Source organism: Lynx canadensis, chromosome B1 (genome assembly GCF_007474595.2).
Source record: "Lynx canadensis isolate LIC74 chromosome B1, mLynCan4.pri.v2, whole genome shotgun sequence".
NCBI lineage: Eukaryota > Metazoa > Chordata > Mammalia > Carnivora > Felidae > Lynx > Lynx canadensis.
In genome coordinates this window covers 117,747,405-117,764,003 of record NC_044306.2, presented here as the reverse complement: position 1 = coordinate 117,764,003, position 16,599 = coordinate 117,747,405, and the positions used below count along the sequence as shown (strand labels likewise).

General features: G+C 40.0%; 1 protein-coding gene across 2 annotated transcripts in view; it reads right to left on the bottom strand.

Annotated features, from left to right (window-relative positions):
* The window catches only part of PPA2 (inorganic pyrophosphatase 2), a 96,261-nt gene extending 79,965 nt beyond the window's left edge, over window positions 1–16,296 (bottom strand). The window contains exons 1-2 of one of the 2 annotated variants that reach the window (XM_030313328.1): window positions 15,945–16,296; window positions 28–92 (exon numbers count right to left, since the gene is read on the bottom strand). In XM_030313328.1, the coding sequence (XP_030169188.1) occupies window positions 28–92; window positions 15,945–16,119 (240 nt within the window). In that variant the 5' untranslated portion in view covers window positions 16,120–16,296. The remainder of the gene's footprint in view (window positions 1–27; window positions 93–15,944) is intronic. The other variant, XM_030313327.1, reaches the window with a different exon arrangement.
* Window positions 16,297–16,599: the final 303 nt, after the last annotated feature.

Below are 16,599 nucleotides of genomic sequence, written 5' to 3'. Positions count from 1 at the left end.
ACCCCCAAAACAAGTTAAAAACTATACCTCTGTAGAGTCCACCCTCAGAGGAATATCATGAAAGGGGGAAATGTAGTCACCAGCTACATTCTCTGCAAAGGAAAAACAAAAAACAAAAATAAAAATACAGATTTAAAGCAATGAACTATCCTGTTCTTCAGAGCAATTATATCCTTATCCACTTTTAAACCTAAAAGGAGTTTTTAAAGTTTTTTCGAAATTAACTTTAACTCCCAATTTAAAGTTTAATTCGACTTTTAAAACTTGCCCCAATATGATGACCACAGAGAATACATACCAAATAATCCACATTTGGTTTACTGAAATAATTTACAGTTGACCCTTGAACAACATAAGTTTGAACTGCTTAGGTACAGATTTTTTTTGATATAATACTGTAAATATATTTTCTCTCCTTTATGATTTTCTTAGTAACATTTTCTTTTCTCTAGCTTACTTTATTGTAAGAATACAGTATATGATACATGTAACATACAAAATGTGTGTTAATCTACTACTTATGTTATGAGTAAGGCTACCAGTCAATATAAGCTATTAGAAATTAAGTTTTTGAGGGGTGCCTGGGTGGTTCAGTCGGTTAAGCGTACGACTTCGGCTCAGGTCATGATCTCGCGGTCCGTGGGCCCGAGCCCTGCGTCGGGCTCTGGGCTGATGGCTCAGAGTCTGGAGCCTGCTTCCGATTCTGTGTCTCCCTCTCTCTCTCCCCCTCCCCCGTTCATGCTCTGTCTCTGTCTCAAAAATAAATCAATGTTAAAAAAAAAAAAAAAAAGAAGTTAAGTTTTTGAAGAGTCAAAAGTTATACGTGGATTTTCAACTGTGAAGTGGGCAGGTGCCCCTAACCCTGCATTGTTCAAGGATCAACTGTACTTCTCTCTCTAGCTTAACACATCCAAAGCAGAAAATGTCTAAAATTGACTAAAGCCCCAAATATGAAATATCTCACTTGTGAACAGATACTCATTAATAAGTGACTGGATTAAAACTGATGTCACTTTTCAGAGGAGTAATCTAACAACAGAATTCCCAATTTCTGTCTACAATCCTATGAACAGGATGTAAAGATCCTACCCAATTAAAAGAAAAGAACAAATCATTTGTTTCCACTCAGTGATAAGAATGTTTATATTAAGGTAAGCTTAAAACAAAAACAAACTTTAATAATAGAAACTGTCTTATCTTCACTGCATATAAAAATGCATATTTTAAAAGCTGGGCTTAATACAGCCACAAAAATTTTTCAGTTTATAATTACCTAAGTCAGGATATGTTTTATTTCTGGCCTGCTACCTCTTTGTCATAATTTTCAAATTTAGACTTTAAAAAAAAAATTAACAAAATAAAACATGAACTGGCTGACAGCCTAATAGCAATGAGTATACTCAGCTCCCAAATCTTGGGTTTCCAAATACTATTCTCCAGTAAAAAGAACTAGGACTTCTTAAAGAAGAGGTGGATTCTAAGGCTGGGACAAAAAGTATACAAGATGAAAGGAAATGGAGCCAATCTACAAGAGCTCCCAAAGGTCAAAGGTGGAACAAACTGAGGAACAAATAACAAGAGTATTCGATCACAAACCAAATTATTAAATAAATAATACAAGAGACCCACTAATGCAAATAAATGATTGTTTAAATAAATAAATGAGGGGCGCCTGGGTGGCGCAGTCGGTTAAGCGTCCGACTTCAGCCAGGTCACGATCTCGCGGTCCGTGAGTTCGAGCCCCGCGTCGGGCTCTGGGCTGATGGCTCAGAGCCTGGAGCCTGTTTCTGATTCTGTGTCTCCCTCTCTCTCTGCCCCTCCCCCGTTCATGCTCTGTCTCTCTCTGTCCCAAAAATAATAAATAAACGTTGAAAAAAAAAAAAAAAAAAAGAAAAAAAATAAATAAATAAATGAGGGAGAAGAGACAAACATTTCTTACAAAAAATTCCAAGAAATATATACATATAGATGTCGCCCCTCCAAGAAGGAAAGCTTACCCTGCTCTCCCAGAGTGCAGACTAAACTTAATGACTGACTCACTTCAACATAGAAAGGGAAAAACAATAACATTACAGTAGAGAACTCTGGCAAGAAGTACCCTTAACCAAGTGATCAAAGTTGACATCACCAGTGAAAAGTCATGTTAATAACATGTACCTCCTGATATGCTGTGATGAGAAGGGTATGTACTTCACTTGTATTTTTCCCCCAAACCCATAACCGCACTCTCATCACAAGAATGACAGCAGATACATCCAAACTGAGGGACGTTTTACACAATATTAACCAATACTGTTTAAGAGTCTCAAACTCATAAAACAAATAAGGAAATACTGAGAAATTGTTAGATTGGGGGGAATGTAAGGAAATACAATAACTAAGTATAATGTGGTACCCTGAACTGGATTCTGTAAGAAAAAAATGACATTAGTGTAGTCATATCCAAATAAAATCTGGAGTTCACAGTTGGTACCAATGTTGGTTTCTTAGTTTTAAAAAATGTACACTGTTAATGAAAGATATTAACATTTGGGGAAAGTTGGTAAGAGATATACTGGAATTCTGTACTATCTTTGCAACTCTGCCAAATCTGAAATTATTTCACAATAAAATAAACAAAATAAATAAAACAAAATAAATAAACAAAAACAAGCTGTGGCGTCAGCCCACTAAAGTGAGAAGCATAGAATTTAACAATGGCTCTCACTCCACCAAAACTGCATTTCTTCTTCTCATGCTTCACAGGCTTTCCTTAGCACTTATTACTAAAGTTCTTGCAGGAAGGAGTTTCTGTTGTTTGTTTTCATTTGTTCTGTTATGCTCTCTCCTCAGTCCCCAGCATCCAGAAAGTACCCAGCACTTAGTAGGCATTCAATAAATACATCTCTATTACAATTTCATTTTTCCGTCCAAAAAGTTCATGTAATTTTTCTTTTCCCACTCTAGGAACAAGGGAGTTGTGCATGAAAGATCATGTACAAGGTAGGATAAAGATGACTAAGAGTACATAAGTGACAAAATATATAAAAATCTTGCCATGACCTATAAAGCTCTTTTCATTAGTTAAAAAAGATGCATCTTAAAAAAATGCTTTTCCATACCAGATCAAACGTCAAATTCTCTGCCTGAATTTAAAATCCTCTGTGAGTAACACAAGAAATGAAATTATCAGTTTGCTGCATGATTATTTACTTTTCTATAAGTAACACAGATACTTAAATGGGTCACCTTTATTTTCTATTAAAATAAATTATGGCAGTGAAAACTGAAAATGATAGACACTTTGGAAAACAGTGTGGCAATTTCTTATAAAGTTAAATATTTGACCCAGAAATCCTACTGTTAAGCACTTGACCGAGAGAAATGAAAACTTATGTTCACATGAAAACCTATAAGTGAATGTTTATAGGTGGCTTTATTCAAAATCAAAACTGGAAGCAAACTAAATGTACAAATAGTAAACAGATAAACTCTGCTACACCCATATAATGGGTGTTTTACTCAATGATATATTAGTCCCAAATAAAAAAGAATGAACTATTGCCAAGTGAAAGAAGCTAGACTCAAACCATTCCATTTACATGACATTCTGGAAAAGGCAAAACTATAGGGATAAGAGCAGATCAGTGACTGCCAGGGCTTGAGGGTTCAGGGTAAGGGGGCTAAAGAGAGACCACAAGGAAACTATTTCGGGGTAACGAACTGTTCTATGCCTTGACTATGACAGTATTTAAATGAATCTATATTTTATCAAAACTCAGAACTGTTCACACAAAAAAAGTGAACTAATGTATGCAATTTAAAAAATAAATATGGAGCAAAAAAAATCAGTTAAGGAAAGTATGTATTAAAGTATAAATAAAAGGCGCGCCTGGGTGGCTCAGTCAGTTAAGCATCCAACTTCAGCTCAGGTCTGATCCCACCATTAGTGAGTTTGAGCCCCGCATCTGTGCTGACAGCTCAGAGCCTGGAGCCTGCTTCAGATTCTGTGTCTCCCTCTCTCTCTGCCCCTCTCCTGCTCATGTGCGCGCTCTCTCTCTCAAAAATAAACAAACATTAAAAAAATTATTTTTTTAATTTAAAAAAAGTATAAATGGAAGGTCTTGTTCCAATGAGCAATCAGTCTGTAATTCTTCACTTTAAGTCACAAAGATAAGGCAGTTTTGAGAAAAATGCAATCCTTTAGCAGATTATATCAATAATTACATTTGAGACCTATCACTGTGATGGGAATTAACAATAATCCCAGCTCTAAGAATTCAGGATGTTGCACAGACCAGGGAACTTCATTATTAAAATTAAGGAAGTATAGGAAATTTGACAAAATAGCTGGGCTGCCTTTGTAATTAAGAGTGAAAAATACCTCTAGTACACTGATTTGGTGTTAAATTTCTCTAGAGCTCCAATGCTCTTGTTAACTGGGGACAAGCCCCAATAAACTAAGATTTAAGATGAATGCATGTTACTCAAGTCTGAGCGAAAAATGGCACTAGCCTAAGCTGTGATTGCTAAAAGCTAAAGATTTGTGAAGTGTGCTTAGGTACCTATCTCTTTAAATTGCAATCTAAATGTTATATTCAGGGGTGCCTGAGTGGTTCAGTCGGTTAAGCATCCAACTCTGGATTCCACTCAGGTCATGCATGATCTCACAGTTCGAGAGATCAAGTCCTGCACTATGAGCACAGAGCCCGGTTGGGATTTTCTCTCTCCTTCTCTCTCTGTCCCTCTCCTGCACAAGCACATGTGTGTGCTGTCAAAAAATAAAAAAAATACGGATGCCTGGATGGGTCAGTTGGTTAAGCGTCCGACTTCAGCTCAGGTCATGATCTCACAGCTTGTGAGTTCAAGCCTCGCATCAGGCTCTGTGCTGACAGCTCAGAGCCTAGAGCCTGCTTTGGATTCTATCTCCCTCTCTCTTTACCCCTCTCCCACTCATTCTCTGTCTCTGTCTCTCTCTCTCCCTCTCTCTCTCTCTCTCTCTCAAAAATAAGCATTAAAAATTAAAAAAAAATAAACTTTTAAAAACAAACATCATATTCAAACACTATGGTAATGCCAATACATATGTTTAAGTGGTATCTAATTGGCATCTTGGAAAGTAAAAAGAGTTATTAGTGAATGAGTGGTCTCAGATAACCATACCTACTGGAAGCCATCTGGATCATGAAACAGTATAAATAAAAATGTACTAATGAAGAAAAAAGAATAAAAGAATTACACATACTAAAATAAAAATAAAATATGGCTTTAAATGTCAGATGATAATGCTTTGATGAGCAATACACCAGTAAATTCACACAGAGCAATGAATACAGAGATCAAGAGCCTGACTTCTAGTTACTGAGCTTGATAAAGCCACTCAATTTCTCTGAAACTTAATTTTCTCAATTTTTTCAATTGAGCAATGTACAATTTGTACATAAAAGGTAATGTACTAGATGCTGGAATACAAACGTGCTAAAAGTGAGCTATATCCACAGCCAAGAAAGGGAATGCACTAAATCATCTACATAAGCATTATCCAGTAAGTGCAAAGACAAAGGTCCTCTTGGCATCATTATCAGAAAGCTAATCACTGACCTAATGCACAAAGGAAGGAACGAGAACCCATTAAAAGTTTTCTAAGGTCAGTGCTATGAGTATGTTAGTATGCTCCATATAAAGAGTATTAAGAATCTCTAAAGGTAGATTTATTTTTTTTTAAGTTTATTTATTTATTTTTGAGAGGACAAGAGAGCAAAGTGGAGAAGAGGCAGAGAGAGAGAGGGAGACACCTAAATCAGGTTCCAGGTTCTGAGCTGTCAGCACAGAGCCCGATGCAAGGCTCAAAGCCATGAACCATGAGACAACGACCTGAGCCGAAGTCAGAAGCTCAACTGACTGAGCCACCCAGGAGCCCCTAAAAGTAGACTTAAAGATAGGTAGAATCTATCCTGATCCTCTCTATACAACAAAAAGGGTAATCTATATTATACATACGAACCATAGACAGAGAGATGTGGTATATGCAGCAAGCACTGTGGCAATGTATGGCACTTTGTAAAGGTAACAGAACTGAGGCACAGTACAGACAGCCCTTTCTCAGAGCCTCAGAATAATAAATTAGTAATAAATCTTGAGTGAGAACTTCATTATATGAAGTTCAGACTGGTTGTTTCTTTAGATTTAAAACCAAGTTGTTGCTATCAGTTTGCTTTTTAAATACCTATTTTGTTGTTTAAACAAAGCAATGCATGTACATGGTTAAAAAAATGACATCAGGGGGCGCCGGGTGGCTCAGTCGGTTGAGCATCGGACTTCAGATTGGGTCATGATCTCGCGGTTCGTGAGTTTGAGCCCCGCATCAGGCTCTGTGCTGACAGCTCAGAACCTGGAGCCTGCTTCCGATTCTGTGGACCCCTCTCTCTCCACCCCACCCCTGCTTGTGTTTGTCTCTGTCTTTCAAAAAATGAATAAACATAAAAAAATTAAAATTAAAAAAAAATGACATCAGTACCCACCTCTCTCTAATTCAGATCCACTTTTAGAACAACCTACTTTAACCTCTTTAACTTACCTTAGGTCTAGTGATTATCTACATCTCCCTAAATAATATATTTGTATGATAATTTTTTACTTTACCAATTTTAGAGATTATCTACTGTTTCCAATGCTAAGATATAATATTTGACCCCAACGTATTCCTCTTAAATTCTCTACTGACCAATCTTAACACACTATAGCTTGATTCCAATGTTCCACCAAATACAGTATTTCTTGACCCTACTAACTGGCTTTTTCCTCATTCTTCTCTCTCTCTCCTAATTTCTATCTTCTGCATTTTCATCTTTTCTTCATTTCAAGGTTGACAAATGTTCTACAATCACACTGAATTCTCTGTGCTTTTCCTATTAGTGTATTTCCAAAATTTTTCTAATCATAGGAAAAACTTGGGAGTGCTTGTTAAAAAAAAAAAGTATTTGGAACCCCCATATCTTTTTTCAAAAAATTTTTTAATGTTTTATTTATTTCTTTTGAGAGAGAGAAAGACAGAGAGCAAGCAAGGGGGGGCAGAGAGACAGGGAGACACAGAATCCAAAGCAGGCTCCAGGCTCTGAGCCGTCAACACAGTGCCAGATGCGGAGCAGCTTGAATCCACGTCCTGTGAGATCATGACCTGAGCTGAAGTCAGAGGCTTAACTGACCGAGCCACCCAGGAGACCCGGGAATCAGAATCTTTTTCTTTTTTTAACGTTTATTCATATTTTGAGAGACAGAGTGTGAGTGGGGGAGGGGCAGAGAGAGAGAGGGAGACAGAATCTAAAGAAGGCTCCAGGCTCTGAACTGACAGCACAGAGCCCGACGCGGGGATGGAACTCATAGAGCGTTAGATCATGACCTGAGCTGAAGTCGAACGCTTAACCGACTGAGCCAACCAGGCAGCCCCCCGGGAATCAGAATCTTAAGAAGAGATCTGGATATCTAGATTTTTAGCAAGCATCCGCAAATAATTCTTACACTGAAGTAAGTTTGAGAAGCATTGTCTATGTGCTGATTTTTGGCCAAGTATAGTGTTACAGTTAAATTTCCTTTCCTGTTTGGCTTCTATTTTGACTTGTGCTTCTAATTATGTTTCTTCCATTGTCAGTCATAATCATATCTATAAATTATTCAAATGCCTCACAGATTCCACAGAGACTATGGAATTCTCTCTTTACACAGTTCCCTTTGAAATCGCTATCCTCTTGGTGCAACACGGACTGAATGCTTTTTTGGCACCCTAAGATTTTGCTTCTTTGGTCTCCAGCTCAGCTCTGTTTTCTGGACCCCATGCACTCATCCATCTTTTTTGGTTTACTTACTTGTTTTGCTGGAGCATATCCCTAATTTGTGTTCTGTAAGAAAGGATGCATACAAGGTAAATTTCCCAAGTCCTTAAATGTCTGAAATATCTTTATTTGGTCTTCAGTCTAGATTAATGTTGTCTGGATAAATTGTAGGGGGAAAATTCTTTTCTCTCAGAATTTTTAAGGCACTACTCCAGTCTTTAAGCATTCATTTATGCTGGTAAGTCACATACCAGTTTGATTATCATTCCTTTGCAGGTGACCTGTTCTCCCTCCCTCCTCTGTCCCCAGCCCCAGGTCTTGCAGAATCTTCTTTATAAAAGCCTCAGTTTTCTGAGATTTTATAATGCGTCTGGGACTAGGAATGCTTAGGTCCTTAAATTCTTAGATCTCTTCTGTTATCTAACCCTTTGTAATTACCTCTCCATTCCTTCTGACACTTGTATTAGTCAAATGTTGGGACTACCTAGATTAAATCTCTATGTCTCCTCTTTCTACCTCATTTTTCTGTCTGACATTTTGTTCTACTTTCTCATAGATTTCTTTACCTTATATTCTAACTTTTCTGTATTAGTTTTCCAGGACTGCCATAACAAATGATCACAAAGTTGGTGGCTTAAAACAACAACACCATTTGTCCCACTACACCTTCTACAGAGTCCTTTGTTTCTACAATCACAGCATTTTAATACATCCGTGATTATCTTTTCTTCATAGCTTCCTCTTCCTTTTTAAAGGATGTAGGTTTCTAAAATCTCAGAGGATACCCGTTGGACTACTTAAAATTCGAATTCTCTTCTTTCTACTTTCTCTTTTTCCTATTTAATTCATAAGATTTCCTTAAATGCATTCATTGGATATTTACCAAACACATATACTATACCAAGCAGTTTTAGGTCGTAGGTGTACAAATTCCTTGTTCTTATGAAATTTATATTCAAGTAGGGGCGTAGGTACGGAAGCAATGAAAAGGTATGTTCTAACTATACGGGGTACAATAAGTACCACAAAGGAAAACAAACAAGGGCAAGAAAGGAGTAAGGGAAGGGATACAATCTAAACTGAAAGAATGGAGATCTCACCGGTAGGTAAGTAACATTTCCGCACAGACAGAAATGAAGTAAGGAAGCAGGTCAAACAGACATCCACGGAGGAATGCTACAGGAACAGCAAGGAGGCCAAAATGGCCAGAGCAGAATGATCCAAAGGAAGAGTGGTAAATGACGACTTCAGAGAGGAGCCCCAGCAGTAGGTCATACGGGACCTTGTAGACTGTGGTGAATATTTAAAATTTATTTAGAGTGACATGAAAAGTCACTGGGGTTTTGAGCAGAGCCTGGACATGAGGTGACTTCCACTTCAAAAGGATCAAGGGGACTTCTGTATGGAAAGCAGCTACAGGAGGACACAGGGGACAGCAGGGGAAGCATCAGGTGACTGCAGTCAGTCAAGGGAAAGATGGATAGAGTGGCAAGGGTGCAAGTGGAGAGAAGTAAACATCACCTGGATACATCTCAAAAGCACAGATGAAGGGAGAAACTACTGACCTAGAAGGGAGGTGAGAGTAAGAAAGGCAACAAGAATGGTTCCTAAATTGCTGGTTACACATATGAGGACAGAAACAACCAACTGAGTGGAGGCTGGGATCAGGAGTCCTGTACACATGAACCTTGAGATGTCTCTGAGACAATGAAACGGAAATACAGACTGCACTTACTGGATGTGTAAAAATGAGTTCAAGAGAAATTCAGGCTGTTACACATCTGGGAAACACAGATGGTATCTAAAGCTAAGGGACCAAAAGGGATCACAGAGAGCAATGGTTATAGTCAGCAAACTTTGGCCCATGGCCTGTTTCAGTCTGTATAAATAAAGGTTCGTTGGAACACAAAGCCATGTTCAGACTTTTACTGTCTCTGGCTGCTCCTGTGCTACAGGCAGGGTTAAGTAGTTGTGGCAGAGACCTTATGGCCTGCATAGGCTACTATTTACTATCACAGCCCTTTACAGAATATTTGCCAACCCTTGCCCTAGAGAGAGAGATGTGAGCTAAGTACTGAATCCTGGAGCATTTCAAAAGTTAGAGTTCAGAAATATGAGGATCCAGAAAAGAAGACTGCTGGAGAAGCCATCAAAATAAAAGAGAATGTTATCCTAGAGATAAAAGAAAAAAAATGTTTCACGGAAGACAAAGTAATCAACTGAAAAGTTCTATTGATAATTCATGTGAGATGAGAACTTAAAACATCGTTATAAGAGCACCTGGGTGGCTCAGTCAGTTCAGCATCCAACTCAGTTTCAGCTCAGGTCATGATCTCGTGGTTTGTGAGATCGAGTCCTGAGCTGGGCTCTGCACTGACAATACGGAACCTGCTTGGGATTCTCTCTCCCTCTCTCTCGGCCCCTCCCTAGTTTGTACTCACTTACTCTCTCAAAAATAAATAAACATTAAAAAAAAAAAAAAACCTGGTCATTATATTTGCCACATGGAAGTCACATTTTGACAAAAGCAGTTTCGTAGAATAGTAGTGATGAAAGCCTGCCTGAGGGTGATCCTTAACAATTTCGTTGACATTTAAGAGTAAGAGACTAGAGGGGTGCCTAGGTGGCTCAGGTGGCTAAGTGTCCAACTTTGGCTCAGGTCATGACTCACAGTTGATGGGTTCGGGCCCTATCTGGGGCTCTGTGCTGACAGCTCAGAGCCTCGAGTCTGCTTTAGATTCTGTGTCTCCCTCTCTCCCTGCCCCTCCCCCACTCATGCTCTGTCTCTGTCAAAAATGAATAAACGTTAAAAATTTTTTTTTGAAAAAATAATAAAAATAAGAGATTAGAAAAACGGATGTGTAACCAGGAGAGGCACCTAATGCCTAAGAAGCTGGCTATTGCACTGGTTGGGGGTTGGGGTCGGTAGGAGCCTAAGTGCTAGAATGTAGAAGGCTCTGCTGGGGCAATACCATCAGGTTGTTCTACTTCCCTCCAAACACTTTCTTCAATTTCTGTAGAGGAAGCCAGCCAATCCCACAAGTCCTAAACCTGCATGGTAAGCATCTGTGTGCTATTCCATAATAAAACTTATATCGACCCCTCGATAAGTGCCACATCCCACCCATAACCACTCTCCAGTTCTACAAGGAGTCTGGCTTCTTCTTAAACTACAGACCCTTGACACATATACTTAAGCTGGGATTTCATACATGCTGTTTCATCAATAACCACAGTTACAACTATTTTTCATGTTCCATAAATATTCTGAAATCTCCTGCTCTGATGAGTCCTTCTTATTTGTTGTTTTAGGGTTATCCTTTTTTATTCACTTACTATCAATTCAATAGGAAATTTATTAGAGGGAAAATCCAACAAACAACTGTAGTCACCCTACCATCCTGTCTTGATATTTCACTTTGTCAAAAATCAGACTGCATCCCTGAGCATAAACTAATGAATTCTTTCAGGCCCATCAATATACATACACTTGACATGGCCAATGTCAAAACTTTCCCTTCAACTAGACTGAATTGAAATTTTATTCTATTATTTTGTAAATTACCTATGTTTTTCTCTCATAACACCAAGTTGTATCAGGATCAAAGTTTATTAATGGTATTAGTAAGTTTATTAATGGTATTAGTAAGTGAGAAAATGGAATGGAATGCAAAACCGGTATTTGGTTATATGTATATATACAAGATAGCTACATGGATGCCAAGTACCAACAAACTATTACATATTATTACTAAAAGCATTTCTAGAGACTTACTGGAAGCTTTAACAATGAAGAATACCAAGTACAAATAATTCTTCAATATTCACACAATAACCATAATGTTCTATATGTTCTACACAGAATTCAAATTCCATGGTATGAGCCAACTTAAAAAAAAAAAGGTTACAAAACTCATATATTTAAGACTCAAACACACATTGTATGGATTATTCACAGAAAATTTTAGTAAGTTCAAATGTATGGTACATTCAACTGCAGATTCTATCATCTACCACTCAAATGATGTACTTAAAAGAAAACCAATAGTAACTTTAACTTAAGCACATAGTTAGTATAAATGATAAAACAAATTCATTCATTGTTAAAGAACTGCATGATTCATTCTCATGCTAAATAAAAGCAATGTGAATTACCTACAGCATTGTTTCTCTAAATAAACCAGTCACTTGCTCCCTACCATCCCATAGTAACAAAAGTGCAAACTATGAAAAGCATAGCTTCTACTCATCTTTTGAGAAAATGTAAAAAACCTGAAATAATGAATTTTCAAGTTATTAGCAAAACAAAAACATACAGACTATCAAAGGAACATTGACATGCAGTGCTTATCTTTGGTCCCATATAAACAAGTCTAACTTCATCATGATTTCACAATTAATTCAAAAGACTGCAGGGCAGTATCCATTAAAACTGAGGCCTAGGAATTAATACATTGAGACATATTCAAAAGATTCAATTTTATCCGCATCCTTTTGTTTTCACTCTTCACAGATTATAACAAGAATTTTGGTCTTATATCTTGAACTCAAAAAAAAAAAAAAAAAGGAAATAACATAAGTTAAATATTTACCATATGCCATGTGTGCGACACTGATCATATTTACACATTTAACTACCACAGCAGTTCTATAATATTATTAGCATTATCCCCATTTTGCTGATGGAGAAATTGAGCTGAGGCCCAAGACCATTAAGACATGCCTATTAGTGTAGAATTGTTTCTTTGATACACATGCTTTGGGAAGTTTCAGAAATCATCTCACCCACTGCTTCCCCAACTTAATTCCACAAAACTCTGGAGTCACTATGATATTAACAAATGTGATGAGAAATAAGGGCTCTAGGAGTCAAAATTTTAGGACAAGTTACTTCACATCAGAATTTCCCAGAACTTTAATATGCACTGTGACTCTCCAAGATGGTGATAAAATGGGAAGTGTTCTGCTCATTTATTAAACCATGAAGCCCTCTGTTTAAAGAAACCTAATAATAAACTATGGTACATCTGTGCTCAACTCGGCACAGTTTGGGAAATGATCATCTAGTCCAATTTCCTCTTTCTATGGTTTAAAAAAATGAGTTACAGATAGGTTAAATGACTCACTCAAGGCCACACAGAAAGTTAATAAAGGGACAAGGCTGGCACCAAAGGGGCCTGGTGATTCCCTGCAAGATCCCTTTTCCTCTACATCATTCTGTCTCACTTCACTACTGTTTCTAAAAAGTCCACACTAATTAAAAAGGAAAAAGAAAGTATTAAAGTTATCATTTATTCTGATTCTTCTGAATAGCAGTAAAGAGAAAGCATTTGCAGATATGAAGCTCAAAAATGGTCTACCTCCCAATGCAGTAGTATTTCAGGGAATTGGGATATATTTGGAAATGTGGGAAATGATTCCACTCTAATAATGCTGAATAACACTTTTCAGCCAAGTGGTGCTACACTCGTATATTTTTTTTTAATGCTTGTTTATTTTTTTTTGAGAGAGAGAGAGACAGAGCATGAGTTGGGGAGGGGCAGAGAGAGAGCGGGAGACACAGAATCCCAAGCAGGCTCCAGGTTCTGAGCTGTCAGCACATAGTCTGACACGGGGCTTGAACCCACGAACCACGAGATCATGACCTGAGCCGAAGTCAGACGCTTAACAGAATGAGCCACCCAGGCGCCCCTCATATTTTTCTTTGAAGTCACGTACAACTACACTCTACTGCTGCATGTAGACACTGCCAGAGTTCAAAATACCCAATCTGAGACCATCCTTAAAAGGAGCAATGTGTTCACTGTTTTCCTCGTACTCCCTCACACTGAAGGGGCTTCCTTTCACTTTTCCTACCCCTGCCAGCAAGCAGTACGCAGTCCTGGGCCAAGGATGCCATCTGGTGTTTTGGTTCAGGAACTGTTTAACCCTACATAGCCTTCCAATTACAACCTCACCACCTGGCCCCTCCCCCAAACCACCCTTCCTTCCAATTCTTGCACATTTACCTCAGGAAACCTTTTTTTCTTGTTTTCTGTCATTTATCCTAACTGGGTAAAAAAGATATCTCTGGCGTTCTAGTTAAGGACAACTCATGAGTCTGAAATACACTTGTAGCTAGAGAAACCAACCATGGTGAGTGGCCAATTCCGCCCTGGAGATGGCCTAATAGAGGCCCTGTCCAAGAGAGAATGTCAGAATATCTAATATTGATCCAACACCTTCAATCAATGAATGGCAGCACCAACAAGGACCTTGAAGATCAAATGCTAGGTCAACTGCGTTATTTTACAACTAAAGACACTGGCCCTGTATGAAATGAAGCAATCACCTGCCCAAATAACAGGAAGTGAGAGCTCATACCGCAAAGTCAGGATTAAGGACTGACTCTCCATTCCAAAGCCAGTGCTCAGTCAACTATGTCATATGCTCTAGGCTCCTCAAGATATTGTTTCTCAGCCAACATGCAAGTAAAATATTTTTCAGTGTCTTTATATTTTCCTTAATTACTATATAATAATATAATATATTGGTATTATGACTCTCTTGAGAGCAGGGCCCATAATGAAAATCTCCCCAGTGCCATGTCTAACAGCGTCCAGCACACTTCATAAATACGTACTGACGTTTTTGGTCTACTATTAACTGTACTTCTTGCAAATCTAGAATAATTTTACCATGCCATGTATGTTAGACAAGCTTTTATCTACTCAAAAACCTAAATGCCATTTCATAACACTCTTTCAATAGAAAATGGTGCCCAAAGTCATCACATCATACATAACCTTTGGTAACACATCCATTCAGAAACTTGGGACTTCTTGTTAAGGGTTCCTCTCCACCTGATCAGTCTTGACTAAACAAGGATGTAAAAAAAAATATGTACCAAAGAGGAAAAAAGCAATCAATTTTGAAGAATATGGGTATTTCACTATCAGTTGCATCATAATCCTAAGAGTATACAAATTCAGTTTCCTCTTCCATAAAATACCCTTCGACGCTAAGTTCAGTTAAGGATACGTGTAAACATTTTATAAATTACAGGTATCAATAATGAGACAGGTATTATTAATAATAATTTATATTCTATACACTCTGACTAATCACTACATACACTTCACCTTGTAATCTTTACAGCCCTGTTTCACAGATAAGACAAAAAACAAGGCGTAGCAAAGTCAGAAACTCATCAGAGGTCACAGAGCCAAGAGCTGAAAAATCCAGGATTCGGGCTTAAATCTGAAAGCCTCCAAAGCTGGTGCTCCAACGAGATGGGCGATCAGGCAAGGCCGACTTCACAGAAAGAGTACTCCTCCCCTTAGGGCTCTGAAATCAATGAGGCATGAAAGCAACTCGACCAACCTCGCTATTTTCGCGTTATTGCTAACCTACACGGTGCAACATGGGGCTGCAAAGAAAAATGAGAATAACGGGAACCCGGGTCATTTTCCGACTTGGCAGGCCAGCTCAGCGCCCTGCAATTCGTGTCGCCCTCTGGGGCTTGTTCAATGTGAGGAGGACACTGGCTACCCTGAGGCCCACTAGGCTCTTGACGCAGCACAGCATTCAAAGTGCCAACCTGTGAGTATAAATTCATGCTTCTGAGACAAGATCCTTGGCCAGAGTCGCCCCAGAAAAAGACCCACGGGACGAGGAACCTCCAAAGTTCTGCCTGCCTCTCCAACTGCAGGCGGCCCTCCCCGGGAGGAGGAGCTTGATTACGCGCCCGAGGAAGCCGTTCAGAGGTTGGATTCTGCGCTTCCCTCCCACGACAAATTACGTTGAGCCCGGAATGGCGGCAGGGACTCGCCTAAGGCTGCGCGGCCGCAGCGGGGTACCGCGGGCGTCCCTGCGCGCTCCGCGCCCGGCTCGGAGAGGGCGGTTGGCAGCGCCCAGGGCGACTCGGCGCGGCGCCGCCGGCTGCCCTGCGTCTCTGCGCTCCGCATTTGGGGGTTGGGTTCGCCGTCCCCTTCGCTGGCTGTTCCGTGGCTCTGCGCGGGTCCCCGCGTGCGGGCAGGCGGCCTGGGCCGCTCGGCCACCCAAAGGAAGGAGGGAGGAGGCCGCGCGGACCATACAGGCTCCAGCCCGAGCCTCCTCTAGGCGCGCCGTCCGCGGGAGTCCCCGCGAGCTACTTACTGAAGAAAAGGCGGTAATCGGGGGTGTAGGGCTGGCCGCGCTCCTCCGTGCGGTAGAGGGCCATGGCGCGGTGCGGCCCGGGCCCTGTACTCGTTCCCGGGGGCAAGCGGGCAGCAGCTGGGGCCCACGCGCGCCAGCCCCAACCCGTGCGCAGGATCGGCAGCAGCACGCGCATGGCGTAGACGGCGGTCCGGCTCTGCGCTGGGCGGTGCTGGGGTCCTGGCAGAGCCTCGCGCCGGCGTCCCCTACTGGCCGGAGTCAACACTCTGGCCCCGGGTCTGGATCTGGATCCCCCACCCCAGCCAATCTCTGGTTGGAGAAACGGGAGAAATGGGAGTGCCCAGCAAATTGCAGTAAGGTACACTGTATATGAGCAGTGAAGTCAGGGTTCAAAGGTAAACAAAACAACATCCACCACCCCTGAGGAGCTCATGGTCACTTATTAATGTGTATATGCGTTCGTGCCTTCACCAATCCAGTCAATATTTACTGTCATAATATTATCTTTATTATAATGATATATTGAGTGATAATTATGTGTCAGGCGCTGCTCTAGATCCTGTCCAATGTAGGAGACAAGCATCACACACACAAAAACATCGTAAGAATGATCAGACCTCCTTGTGAAGATTTGACCTTGACACTGACTTCTAGA